This window comes from Rutidosis leptorrhynchoides, chromosome 1 (genome assembly GCF_046630445.1).
Source record: "Rutidosis leptorrhynchoides isolate AG116_Rl617_1_P2 chromosome 1, CSIRO_AGI_Rlap_v1, whole genome shotgun sequence".
In the NCBI taxonomy this organism is placed as follows: Eukaryota; Viridiplantae; Streptophyta; class Magnoliopsida; order Asterales; family Asteraceae; genus Rutidosis; species Rutidosis leptorrhynchoides.
In genome coordinates this window covers 411,147,436-411,162,337 of record NC_092333.1, presented here as the reverse complement: position 1 = coordinate 411,162,337, position 14,902 = coordinate 411,147,436, and the positions used below count along the sequence as shown (strand labels likewise).

The 14,902-nt window shown below is 35.0% G+C and overlaps 1 protein-coding gene across 2 annotated transcripts; it reads left to right on the top strand.

The window, feature by feature from the left end:
- The first annotated feature begins 3,565 nt into the window (after positions 1-3,565).
- Positions 3,566-13,511, top strand: LOC139871789 (stromal processing peptidase, chloroplastic-like). 2 transcript variants are annotated; one of them, XM_071859530.1, is made up of 25 exons: positions 3,566-3,814; positions 4,829-5,005; positions 5,235-5,485; positions 5,591-5,789; positions 5,963-6,010; positions 6,144-6,251; positions 6,329-6,517; positions 6,602-6,901; positions 6,987-7,088; positions 7,268-7,402; positions 8,284-8,508; positions 8,601-8,804; positions 9,178-9,342; positions 9,432-9,581; positions 9,714-9,851; positions 9,949-10,176; positions 10,258-10,410; positions 10,501-10,627; positions 10,776-10,908; positions 10,998-11,118; positions 11,199-11,279; positions 11,401-11,502; positions 11,653-11,803; positions 12,980-13,126; positions 13,264-13,511. In XM_071859530.1, the coding sequence occupies exons 1-24, from the start codon at positions 3,632-3,634 to the stop codon at positions 13,069-13,071; spliced, it is 3,762 nt and encodes a 1,253-aa protein (XP_071715631.1). In that variant the 5' UTR covers positions 3,566-3,631; the 3' UTR covers positions 13,072-13,126; positions 13,264-13,511. The 2 variants fall into 2 exon arrangements, with proteins under 2 accessions (XP_071715631.1, XP_071715622.1); XM_071859521.1 differs by having other exon boundaries at positions 4,829-5,020.
- Positions 13,512-14,902: the final 1,391 nt, after the last annotated feature.

Here is a 14,902-nt window from a genome sequence, read left to right as displayed (position 1 = left end):
TAAAATACACAAGTCCCCAATTTTCGCGATATCCGACAAACATCATTACAAAAGGCTTCCCGCCACATAATTAAATAAAGTTTACATGTTTTAAAGACCCCAATTCAAAGTATTTGACAACGAGCTTCATACGCCATTTACACTTCAAAATATAAGTTTCGACTGACAAGTTTAAATACCAAACAAAAACCCGAGCATGGTGTTTGGGGTTAAACTACCCAAATTCTAGGTCGAACTTCAAAAGTAATTCTCTAGCACAATCATATAGGGAGCTCGCTAGTCCAAACGAATACCCTTGCCTTTATCCACGCCGGAGCCTAAAAAAAGGTAAACAACGAGAGGGTAAGCAAAACGCTTAGTGAATGCAATAATTATACACATACATATATAATATACCTACTTACAAACACTTACACACATACCGCATACTTGCTAGCAATTTAATTAGCATACTAACTCCAAGCATAAAGCTAATAACCTCCAATACCGCAACTAGCATAACCAATAATATATACACGAAACAATATAATATTCTACACTACAACACATACACAACCATATGGTTAACCATACTCGCGTCATGGTGCTACCGGCTCCGTGGTTCACACCATACGCATTTGTCATGATGCTACCGGCTCCGTGGTTCACATCATAACTCGAGTCGTACTCACGTTAAGGCGCTACCGGCTCCGTGGTTCACACCTTAACAACTCGTGCTATAGTGCTACCGGCTCTGTGGTTCACACTACAACACACGTACCATGATGCTACCGGCTCTGTGGTTCACATCATAGCACACTCGCACATGCTATGGCACTACCGGCTCCGTGGTTCATACCATAACACACAAATAAATACACTATATACATACACGTATAATTATTCCACTCACCTTGTATCCAAAACGAAGGTAAGCCAACAAGCTCTTCAATCGTCAATGAAGTCACCTATTACATTAACATAAATCAACACTTATCTATATAGAACTTTCGACCCGCCCAAATAGACGCCTAGTGCAAATGTTCACCATTTGCACTCACAACGCCAATCGTAGGTCTAAATCACCACTAATCACTAAAGCTAGTGACCTGGCATTAAATCCCCTAACTACTCATCACTAGGTCGTTAAATTCGTGCTAGTGCACTTTTTGACCCAAAAACCCATTTTGACCTATTAATGGGTCAAACCCTAATTTGTAAGTCTCATTCACCAAATCACTAGTTAATCAAGTTCCTTAGTGAACTTTAACCAAGATTTACTCATATTATTAGTAATTTCCTTAACTAACTCAAAATCACTAATTTTAGGTTAGTTACATTTTCACCCAAACCATAAACCCCCAATTTCACCAAGATCTAGTGTTTAGTTACTAGCAAGACCCAAATATGAACAATAACACAATTAATTCATAAATTTCGAGTTAGAGACTTACCACAACACTTATAGGGGTGCTACTAGGTAGAAACACGTACGAAGGATTGGGACCCGATCTAGCAAAAACCCACTTGGAAAGCTTCAAGATCTACTTTCTCTCACTACTCTCTCTACTTTAAGATGAAGATGATAAGGTTAGTTAATGGAGAGTAAAGAGTCCAACCAGCCTTTTGTTGGCCATAAACTCGGCCTCAAGTGAAAAGTCCAAAATACCTCTCTTTTAAATTTAAATAAAACAAAGGAATCACCACTAGGCCGTAGCCGCACCGCGGCCTAACACTAAAAACTAATGCATCCATCATTTATTTATATACAAGAATGTGCATCTCAATCTCGGGTCTTACAAATATACGTGTTGAACCATCCAAAGTTGAATTATCTTTTAATCATTCAACACCTATATTTCGTTTAATATCCTCTAAACAATATATCAAACAGACTTATCAAACAATCATATACTAGTATTTATTTGCTGAAATGTTAATACGATAATTTTACATTATCATTAAAAATTTTGTAATTCAGTTGTTATGTTATTGTTTACTCATAATTGTTATTTAAAAAGATAATTATATTGAAAATCAAGTTTAATTTTATACGGAGTAGCATTTAAGTTAATTTATAGCATTTAAGTTATAATCATCCACACATCTTGGACTCTTGGTAACAAAGGTTTGTTTTTTGCGTTGTAAAATCTCGATGCGTGAAATACACAGTGTTTGCAAAGTTAGAAGATGAAGGTGGATCATTGATTCAAATTTGGGTTAACGATGTGGGCGCTTATGTGGATTTGCGGTTGATTAGTGAGGATTTTTTTTTCAATGGAGGTGTTTTGTGTGTTAATCGGACAGTTAGATTTGGCTTGTTTTCGACGGTGGATAATGGTGCACCTTCGATTAATGTTGCAGCTACTGGTTTGGAGAACGCGATGGGTACACATACGAGGAAGATTGGAGTGGACGACGATAATGGTGTAGTAGAGCGGTCATGATGGCTTCGGGGTATTTTGATTCAACTGAGGTTAATGTTGAGAATGAGGTGAAAGTCGGTGGTGCGAACAAGACGATGGGGTGGTGATATTCTTAAAAACAAGGGCGAGACGACTTGTGGAGGTGACGGGAATTTGGTCGCACCATGTTCGGTTCATTTGGATGATATTGATAATGCTCTTAATATTGTGAGTTTTGGTCCTAAGAATAAAAAGGCAATTTTAAGAGGTTTTGAAACCTATGGCATGTAATAGTTCGACTAGTGCTCTTCTTGATAATCTGACCAACGTGGCTACCGGTAATAGTGCGGGTCGAAAGTTTTGTATTTGCGCGGATACGAAATGTAAAGGATTTTGTAAGGGTTGGCATGTCCATTCTAGCAAATTTGGTAGGGCCGAGATGATGAAGATTGGCCCTAAAGTTGGGCTAAAGTGAGAGGTAAGGAAAAGAAAAAAGATCAAGAAGGAATGTGCGTTTGAGTTACAGGATTGTAGTGATGACGACGAGGTGGAGGAGGCGATTTAAAAGATTTTTAAAAATTCTTAATTTAATGGGGTTAAGTGGGCTCACGTGGGTTCGGGTTCAGGATGTGTGCTAGGAGACAGTGGCTTTTTCGACGAATTTAGGAAAGATGGTTTGAAGTCTCAGTTGGCGGGAATTCCGACAGGTGACGGGGTTGGAATCCAGTCGACCTTTTTGTCCAAGGCTAATGTGGATGACCGTGTCGACAACACAATATAGGTGATTGATTGGTTTAGCTTCCGGTGTGTGGTAAAGTGGATGGTTTTTGTATGGTTCGTTTCTTGCAAATGTATGCTATGTGTCCGTTAGCTTCATAGTGAAGCTCGGGTCTAGTTAGCGTTAGATCATTTCCATTTAAGGGTCTTGTTTGCTGTTTTCAAGCGTCGTCCGAGACTATTTTTTGTATCTTTGATTGCTTATAAAGTTTTCGTTTTAAAAAAAAAAAAAAAAAATCCGAAATCTTAACCCAAGTCAATATGGGGTGCCAATGAATGAACTGCTTTTAAATAAAGTACCCAAATTTATGAAGTCCATTAAAAGTACCAAAAGTTAAAAAACCAAACACAAATTATTGTTCATTTTTCCTGTGTTTGAGGATAAAAGTCTCCCCTGTAAATAAATTTCCATCTCTTTGTTTCTAACTTGGTTCTGCAACTCTCCTTCACACAAAATAACTCATACAACAATGGAAGCAACTTCATCAATTATATCTATACCACCTCCATTACAACTTAAACCTAATTCCACAAAACCTAATTCTGTATCCTTATCTCATCGTTTTCTGCCTCACAAAAGCTACAAAACTGTTACCTTACGTTCTTTCCACCGCCGTACCGCCGTCCCTCCGCCGCGTTACCTTGCCACTAAGGTCGTAATTGTTCTTCGTATTTGTTATTTTCTGTATACGTGTATTTGAAAGGTGAAATTATTGTTTAGGATATGGCTAGGGTTTTTTTTTTTTTTTTTTTTTGAAAGGCAAGGATATGGCTAGGGTTACATTTTATTTTTGATATAATATTGATTGCAGTACACACACTATATTATTTGTTATTTTGACCTCAATTATAAAAATTATAACTAAAAAACAGATAATTCTAGAACTTGGAATTATAATTATCTAATTGTCTTGTACCATTTAATAACAATTCTGTTGCCTTACGGTCCCTCCTCTGCCTTTTCGTTCTTGGCCATATTCGTTATATAGTGTTTGTGTAGTTTTGAAATTACCTTGGAGGAAATGAGTACGGTCGCCAGTTATTGATTGTAGTACTCGTGATTTCGTTGTTTATGATGATTGAAGTGAGTTTTAAAAGGTTGACTAATTATTGTTAGGTCAAACTGTGCCATATTGATGTGACTGGAAGGAATACTGAATGTTCGTTACTGATTATAGGAAGAGTGATTATTGAACTGATACATATGTACATACACATATGGATTTTTCTAATGTAAGACTGGCGTTAAAGCGCATAAAACTTATGTACAATTTCATAACTGCCATTTTAGATTAAATACATATAACCAGTTTTATGAACCTTAGCTATATCCCTTACGATTGTCGTTAGAATTTTCCTATTATACATATGTAAGAACGTACTTATTTTAAGATTTGGTAAGAGTGACCATTTGACTCATTATGCATCCAAATTTAATATAATAAATGTGTTTGCATCTACAATAAACATCCAAGTCTCTTAGAATCGACGTGTTTTTAAACAAAATGTGCATCCAAATCTCATAGAATTGATGTGTTTCTATCCAAAATGTGCATCTGTAATTCATACGACCGACGTGTTGCGTTCAAATGTATGGCTAGTAGTTATTCTTACCAAATATTAAATATGAAGTTTGATTATAAATATGTTCACTTTTTTAAATATAGATAGCTGGTGATAGAAGTGCTTCTTTGTTGGATAAGCATATTACACAACGACTATCACTTGATCAATGTACAAGGTTCTCTTGCTTTCAACATGGGCGAAGAAAACAGTTACCTATATGCAAATCTATGCCAACTGCATTTGCTGACAAATCTGTATTTCATCTATCAAAGCATGGGGTAGGCAATGTATTTGTAAGTACATCAATTTCTGTTTATTTTACATAGGTGTATGATACCTTTTGGAGTTTTTGTTGTAATATGATATATATACCAGGATTAAAACCTAATTACTAGTATATGAGTGGAACTGTTAAATTTAAATGTCATACTAATAATAAAATGTACTGCTTGTTCTCATATTTGTACCCAATATTGTGTATCTGATTAATATCATGTATATTGTCAGGGAAAACGGGTTCGAGTTCCATGTGCAGCTGTGGGTCCCGATGAGCCACATGCAGCAAGTACAGCTTGGCCTGATGGTGTCTTGGAGCAGCAAGCATCAGATAATTTTTCAATCGACACAGAAAGTAGCGAATGGAGGGAGTTTCAGGAGTTTTTAGGTTCTAAACTTCCGTCACATCCAAAATTGTATAGGGGACAACTAGATAATGGTCTTCGCTACCTTATCTTGCCTAACAAAGTTCCACAAAACAGGTTTACTTATGATTCTAATTCTATTTCATTACATGTATAGTATAGCTCTAGTATTTTTCTTACTCATTGTTGTTGTTTTGTACTATGAACATTGCATTTATGTAGATTTGAAGCTCACATGGAGGTTCATGCTGGGTCAATTGATGAGGAAGATGATGAGCAAGGTATTGCGCATATGATTGAGCATGTTGCGTTTCTTGGAAGTAAAAAGCGTGAGAAACTCTTAAGGACTGGTGCACGCTCAAATGCGTATACTGACTTTCATCATACCGTGTTTCACATCCATTCACCAACATCAATGCAGGTTTTACTTTATGCTCTACAATCAGTTTGAATTTTGTGTGTTTTTTCCATTAGTAACGAGACATTCTGAATTTTGAGTTTAATTTTTTTTATTTATTTTTTTCTTATCTTAGTCTGCACAAGTTTATATGCAATATGTCTTTCTTACACAATCGTTTTTTGCATTTCTAATAGGATTCTGATGAAGATCTACTTCCATCTGTTTTGGATGCTTTAAATGAGGTAAGAACCAGTTTGGATATACGATCGCCATTTTCGAGCTTTTTGTTATAATGATCTAAAGGCAGTTTTCATAAATGATCCATGACAGTTTTCAGGTTTAACGGCTATTATTTATATTTTTTTTATGATGTAGATAGCGTTTTACCCGAAGTTCCTTACTTCTCGAGTTGAGAAAGAAAGACGTGCCATATTATCAGAGCTGCAAATGATGAACACAATCGAGTACCGTGTTGATTGCCAGGTATTTTTTTTATCTGCAATGTGAAGTATGTCACTTTTGTCAGTATTTGTAATCCTTTTGTTGTTCTGTAAGCATAGTTGTTGCAACATTTACATTCCGAGAATAAGTTGAGCAAAAGATTTCCGATTGGACTAGAAGAGCAAATTAAGAAATGGGACGCAGAAAAAATCAGAAAATTCCATGAGCGTTGGTATTTTCCCGCTAATGCGACACTGTATATTGTGGGGGATATAGATAATATTGCAAAGACCGTTCACCACATTAAAGTACGTTAATTTATGTTTTATTTTAATTAGTATATTAAAATTGAATAAATTAAAGAATTACATTAATAAAGATTTTATGTGCAGGGTGTTTTTGGACAGAAACATGTTGAGAGTGAGGCTCCTGTAGTACCTAAAACTAGTGCATTTGGTGCAATGGCTAATTTTCTTGTTCCTAAGTTTACGGGAGGGATATCTGCTGAGTCATCACATGACAGATCATCTCTTTTGGTTGACCAGTCAAAACTTACGAAAAGAGAAAGACATGCAGTTCGGCCTCCTGTGGAGCACAATTGGTCTCTTCCTGGGAAACACGAGGATGCGAAATCTCCTCAAATATTTCAGCATGAATTGCTTCAGAATTTTTCGATTAACATGTTCTGTAAGGTAAGGGAAGTGATCTAGAAACTTCCGGTATATTTATATGACGACCTTTTTACTCCAAGTTGTGAACTTGATTGTCCTTTTACAGATTCCCGTGAACAAGGTTCAAACATATGGTGATTTGCGTAATGTTCTTATGAAGAGGATATTCCTTTCGGCTTTGCATTTTCGAATCAACTCAAGATATAAGGTGATGTGCATGTACAAAATTCAACCAACGGTCAACACATTCATAATAATCTAATTCTTTATCGTTTTACATAATTTAAAATACTCTAAGTTGTGTGTGCATACATATTTCATGTTCTTTTTTTCCCATTTACAAGTGGGTATATATGAAATGGTTTTCTAATTAGGGTTGCATTACAGAGTTCTAGCCCTCCATTTACATCCATTGAGCTGGATCATAGTGATTCGGGAAGAGAAGGATGCACCGTCACTACTCTTACAGTAAGCGCTGAACCTAAGAGTTGGCAAGGTGCAATTAAAGTGGCTGCACAAGAGGTTTGCACTTTTTCTTCAATTACATAACATGTTGATAATTTTAATTTCATTTCATTAATGTTGATTAGAGGTAGGAAATCAGCAGGTTTTGTCAAAAAGGGTATGGGTAGAATTGGCTAATTTTTTGCACCGCGGCTTGTGTTTACCAAGAATGCTTTTTTGTCTATTTTTTTGACATATTTTTTTTGACATAGTTAAGGACTTGGGTTAAATCTAGTTATACGAAGGTTTATTGCATAAAAGAAATCTCTTTGTTCTACTTTCGACTTGGTTAACCCGTATGGACGATGATGATCAAGCATACCATTTTTGACCCATTCTTAATTTAATGTTTAAAGTTCCCATCTATGAAATTGATCCACCGAAGCATCCAACATTGTTAAAGTCGCTAATCTGGGGTTTAATCGGCTGGAACTTTGTACCGGGATTAATCGGATTTGACTTTTCATACTTTTAAATTATAAATTTCAAAATTATGTGTAAATATAGAAGAAAATCATAAACATAAACAAACTTAAACCATAAAATAATTGTATAGAAAGTAGAAACATTAACATAATCGTTTAGTTATTCAAATACTCTCACTCTCTATTTTTTTTCATAAAATGTTGACCAACATTGAACGATTTTGACGGATTAAATCCGACTTTGATGGACTAATATCGAAGTTTGACCAATTTTGACTTGTTGACCGATATGGAAAGTCGGAACGACTTGCTCCTTTAAAACCGATTTTGAACCGTTAAATCCGGATCTTTACAAATGTCGAAGTTGCGTGTGTTGTCTATAAGATGAAGCCATTAGTGCTATTAGATTGTGACCATGGCTAGACAGTTTTTGTTTACATGCATCTATATGATATTTTATCTGATTTGATTCAGGTTCGTAGGCTTAAAGAATTTGGGGTGACAAAGGGAGAATTAGCCCGTTATCTTGATGCATTATTGAAAGACAGCGAACAGTTAGCTGCTATGAGTGATAATATATCGTCAGTGGATAACTTGGATTTTGTTATGGAGAGTGATGCACTTGGCCACATGGTTATGGATCACAAACATAGTCATGAAAGTTTAATTGCCGTTGCTGGAACAATCACTCTTGAAGAAGTAAACTCATTTAATTGTATTGTTTTTATTCCAATATCATATCTTGAAATGTATCAGGAAATTAATTTTAGAAATGTATCAATATTATGCAGGTGAATTACATTGGTGCACAAGTATTGGAGTACATTTCAGATTTTGGAAAAGCATCTGCACCTGTTCCTGCAGCAATTGTTGCATGTGTTCCAAAGAAAGTGCATGTTGATGGAGTAGGCGAAATTGATTTCAAGATAACCCCAAGTGAGATAACAGCTGCAATTGAACAAGGTTTGAAGGAACCCATAGAGCCGGAGGCAGAGGTATATATGTACTTTATTTAAGTTTGATTTTAGAACTTTATTTGGGATATTTGGATGACCTATTTTGACCTATCTACTTCCAAATGGGTCGATCCACTTCAATTTAATTTTGAATTTTCAATTGGGTAGTAAAAGTGCCGGCTATACTGAAATGTGTATCATGAATGAAAGGGTCAAAAGTTACCCAAAGTGTATATATTCAAGATTTATTTCTATCTGACACAGCATCTATAAATATAAAACACGATATTTTTTGTTGAAACAAAAGTCTTGATCTGACAAATAATTATCCACACTGTAATCTACCCATTTTACCATCTTTAGGATATTATAACTCTACATGTTACCGGCTTTTACTATCGTTTGTATGCAGTTTGAGGTACCAAAGGAGTTGATTACCTCAAAGGAGCTGGATGATCTGAAATTGCAACTTGCACCATCTTTCGTATCTTCTGGTTCGAGTGCTCTTAGAGTTCATGACATAGAAACAGGAATCACCCAATGTCGTCTCTCAAACGGGATTACTATAAACTACAAGGTATATGAATTTATATTGCCTAATTTGTTCTTTATGTATATTTTGTTTTTTATTATATGTGATATGACACTCTGTTTTATGTTAATAAGATATCCAAAAGTGAAACATGTGGTGGGGTGATGCGGCTTATAGTGGGCGGTGGACGAGCGGCAGAAACACCAGAAACAAGGGGAGCTGTTGTTTTAGGTGTTCGAACTTTGAGTGAAGGGGGACGCGTTGGTAATTTTACAAGGGAACAGGTAATATATCAGATATTTACTTGCATTTTGGTAGTTGCGACTCTAAATTTTGTTGAAAAATTAAGCATGTTCTATAATTTGTACGTGTACAACAAGTATTTATGTTTAGTATTACGTGATAAATCTCTTCAGGTAGAGCTATTCTGCGTGAATCATTTGATTAATTGTTCACTCGAGTCCACAGAAGAGTTTCTTTGTATGGAGTTCCGTTTTACGACCCGAAATAACGGAATGCGAGCCGCTTTCCAGTTGCTTCATATGGTCCTTGAGGTATATATAATATCTCAATTAACTTTCAATTTAAATGCTGTAGAAATGCTAATACTCATGGTTAATGAGAAGTTTGATCGTTGTGTTGAATTTGCAGCATAGTGTATGGCTTGAAGATGCATTTGATAGAGCAAGACAACTATATTTATCATATTATCGGTCTATTCCTAAAAGTTTGGAACGTTCAACTGCTCACAAGCTCATGATAGCCATGCTGGATGAGGATGAACGGTTTGTGGAACCCACACCACATTCATTACAAAACTTAACTTTGCAGACCGTAAAAGATGCAGTAATGAATCAGTTTGTTAGTGACAACATGGAGGTACTTCATGTTGTCTTATAATCTTATATTATTCTTATCAGCTTGTGTATGATAATAATGTCATGTTTGTTAATTTCATAGGTGAGCGTTGTCGGGGATTTTTCGGAAGAGGAAATCGAGTCTTGTGTAATGGATTATTTAGGTACAGTTAGAGCAACAAAAGGTGCAGAGAGAGCACTGAGTTATACCCCAATTGAATTTCGACCGTCTCCTAATGATTTGCACTTCCAACAAGTGAGCAGAAATATATTTATCATCTATTTTTTTCCCAATATTTCTATATACTTATATGTTTTCACATTGTCTTCTTTTCTTAATTGATAGGTGTTCTTGAAAGACACTGATGAGAGAGCATGTGCATACATAGCCGGCCCTGCACCTAATCGTTGGGGATATACAGTTGATGGAAGAGACCTTCTTGAGGCCACAAGTAACGTTTCAGTAAATAATGGTAATCATGTCTCTATATATAAGTACGATAAACAAGAAAACATTTTATTGCCTTTATCCTCAGTTGGATGAGGTCGTTTATGAAATAGCGTGTACAATTTTTATATTATCTACCACGAATACAAAATAATGGAAATTTGTAATTACAGTCGCACAATCAGAAAATGAAGGGCAACTCGCGAAGGCAGAGAACATTAACACTAACCTGCCAAATAAATATCGAAACCACCCGTTATTCTTTGCAATTGCAGTTGGGCTGTTGGCAGAGATAATCAATTCTAGGTGGTTACTTTTACATTTTTACTGATACCGATGTTCTCTTTTCATATTCCGTGTAGTACTTTTTTGACACCGCTAATTATTTTTCACAGGCTTTTTACTGAAGTGAGAGACTCTCAAGGATTAACATATGACGTGTCTTTCGATTTAAACTTGTTTGACAGGTTACATCTTGGTTGGTATGTTATCTCGGTGACATCGACACCTGGCAAGGTGCGTGAATTCAATTACATTAGTTCCTCATTTCAAAATATTGTGCTTTTTCGGTATCTTACCATTTGTATCTAATCTAGGTACACCGAGCTGTTGATGCTTGCAAGAGTGTCTTAAGAGGCTTACATGGCAAACGGATAGCAGAACATGAATTGGACCGGGTTTGTTCTTCAATAAGTTGATACACATCTATAAAATTTGCGGGCGTATTATCTTCATTGCTTTTTGTTCCGTAGACACGACATGGAACATTACTACATTTTGTTTTTTGTATGCTGACAGGCGAAACGGACGTTATTGATGAAACATGAAGCTGAAACCAAGTCAAATGCCTACTGGCTTGGCTTGATAGCTCATTTACAGGCTGCTTCTGTCCATAGAAAGGTAATATTTGACTTTCTTATTACCTTACTGATGTTGCCATCTTTTTAAATTCAAAACCCATTATTTTGATTTATTTTCCATCTCTTTTTTTCTTCACAGTTGCAAAATATTTTTTATTGATATGTTAAATGTTTTGCATGTGCTTTTTAGGATATATCATGCATCAAAGATATGACAATGTTATATGAAGTTGCAAGTATTGAGGATGTGTACATGGCATATGAGCAATTGAAAATTGATGACCAATCCTTGTACTGTTGCATCGGCATTGCTGGTGCTCAGGCTGGTGATGAAGTTTTAGGTGAAGTTCTATGCATCTTTTTTTGTTGCTTTCTATTAATGTTTATATATATATATATATATATATATATATATATATATATATATATGTGTGTGTGTGTGTGTGTGTGTGTGTGTGTGTGTGTGTGTGCGCGCGCGCGCGGGGGGGGGGGGGGGGGGGGGGGTTACACAAGGCCGGTCTTGAGATTTTTTATACCTAGCACGAGGTGGGAAATAAGGCCCTTAGGCCCTAACAAATAATATAATATAATTTAAGCTATTTAATAAAAAAGCCCTTACACCCTAGCGAATAATATAAGCTATTTAACAAAAGGTCATTTAGGCCTTGCAGCCCTTGCTAGAATGCTAGTGGACTTTGATTTCTTTTTTACGGGGCTTTTGATTGTTGTTTTTGGACCTATTGTGTTTCGCCTTCGCTACTTCAGTTGTGTTTCCCTACTTCCCATGTTTCTCAAAACCCAGTGCCCCGAGCGGTCGATTGGGTTGCTCCCATCCGGGCCTCCCTTGTGTGTACATGTATTACATTTATAAGTGTAGAATATCATCATATTTTCACACATAAAATTGTAAAGAAAAAGGTTCAATTGGTGTGTACAATTATAAATATAAGATAAAGGTGTCTGAGTTTGCATTTAAAAAAATTAGGAATATCCAATAAAAGAAATGATATAATATGGTGACTCCACACTTAAGAGTGTTAAGTTTATTTTGTCACACTAGAACTGTTCACAGCCCTTGTGTGAAGAAATGAGGTGTAACAAATTTACTCACACTTTTAAATGTGATCATATTTGTGTTTGTACCCACTAATAAGTATGTACATTTTCCCTACAATTTTATGTGTGAAAGTTTAATGGTGTTCTACGCTTATAAATGTTAAAAGTATACACACATTTTTAAGTGTGAGGAATTTAACAAAAAGTTCATTTTTTTAAGTGTGTAAAAATATGTATGAACAAATGATCACTTTGTTGTAGTGTATATATATTAATCAATTTATAATATTTATATGTGGTTTCTCTTTTTGGTGAAGGAAAAGAATTGTCCTTTCAGAAAGAAAACGTTGCGCTGTTTATATATATATTTTATATGAAGATGAAATATCTATATCTATATAATGTTTTAATACACGATTTTTTATTCATTTCTTAACTTTAGATTAACGTTCTATTCTCAGGTTCTTCGGTAGATGAAGAATACGTTGGAGGTCTTCATGGTGTTATTCCTGTGGGCCGAGGTTCCCATACAATGACGATGCCAACAACATAATTTATCATACATACATCATAATATTTGTCTAGTGCCTGAATGGAGAGACCATGCGGTATGTATCTTTGAAACTGTGTTTGCAAAATAGGCCCACAACATCCTGGCTTTTAAATTTTACCATGCAAACATGATATCAAATTGATGTACAAATGCATTTTTGACCATTTAAGCAGTTAAGTGAATCTTATGCAGGTAAATTATTGTGACATTTCAAACGACTTATTCATTGGCTAAAATGCTTGGTAAAATGCTGAAGATCTATACGTGTAGAAGTATAAGGGACTTCACGAAACAATAAATCCTGAATAGCCTAATTAAAGGAAACAACCGGCTCGATCTTGTAGTGTATACAATATACATTTGTGTATATCTAGTTGAGTAAAAAATCGAGCGATGTACATGTATACTTGTTATATAATGATAGCCAGTATTTGTCAACTTATTTGATTTTTTGCTGTAGGTTGTTGGACTATTTATTGTTTATGTAGATATTTAACTGATACGAATAAAATCTTATTTTAGTGCAAGGAGAAGTCATCCTGTGGGTGTTTTAGAACCATAAAAACAGTAAAAGCGGGGTGTTTTTTACTCAAAGATGCTCACGTTCTTGATCGAGGACGTCGTTGGATGAAGGTTGATCAGAGATGCTGCATTTTTGAATTTATTTTTTGGACGGTTTACGTTTTTTCTCTTAAAATCACTGCATGACGATTAGACTAATACTATCGTAGCGTCAAATTGATGCCGTCAAGTGAGGTGGCAGTGAGCGACAGATTCTGACGCCTCCATCGCAGCGTCAAAAAGTGACGGAACCAGGTGTGAGTCGATTACTTGACTGAAGAGAGAGGGAGCGTGAGGGAGAGAATGGACCAACCAGCTTGAGAGAAAGTATATACTGTATTTGTTATTTATTTATTTTTTCATAATTTTCATTCAGATTTTACCACATCACTCTTCAAATATTTGATACAAAAACTTGACATTTTGGGTTAGCGAGGTCAAATACAGTCACAGGCAAAAATTCACTTTTCACCAAAAAAAGTATAATCTGACTTTGATATCACTGTCAGGGTTAAGAATAGTCTTAGCTATAGTATTTAATAAATCTTTATAATAATGGTGTCATAAATAAAGATTATGCAAGCTTAAAAAAATTCAAAAATAAAGTGAAAAAATCTAAGACCTCCATGGTAATGTCATTATTAATCAGTGGCGAGTTTATGTGAAGAGCAGTGGGGTCACGGGACACTGCTAGTTTAAAATTTTTTAGTAGAAAATACTCTGTAAATTTGTATATGACACCACTAAATTTAAATGTATGACCCCATATATTTTTCAAATCTATAGTTTTTCTTTTAAATTGTATATAATACCACTAAATTATACTACTCGGACCTCATATATTTGTCAAATTTATACGTTTTTTGAAGGTAAACTACCACTAAAATAATATTATAATATAATTAGCAGTGAAAAAAATTTCGAGACCCCATTGACCTATAATTCTAGAATCGCCACTGTTATTAATTGTATTTAATAAAAAATAGTAATATTTTAATTGTATAATATATAAAGTATTATGTGCAACCTTATGATAAAACACTAATGACCATATGTACAATATTTGAACCATAATTTACAATCTTATGGTAGAATACCTTAATGACCATATGTACAATATTTGAAGCATTATGTACAATCTTATGATAAAACACTCATGATCACATGTACAAACTTAAAAAAAAAAAAATTGTATAATATTTTACGAAACACCCCATGATCATATGTACAAACTTTGAAGCATATTGTATAACCTTCATATAATAATGAT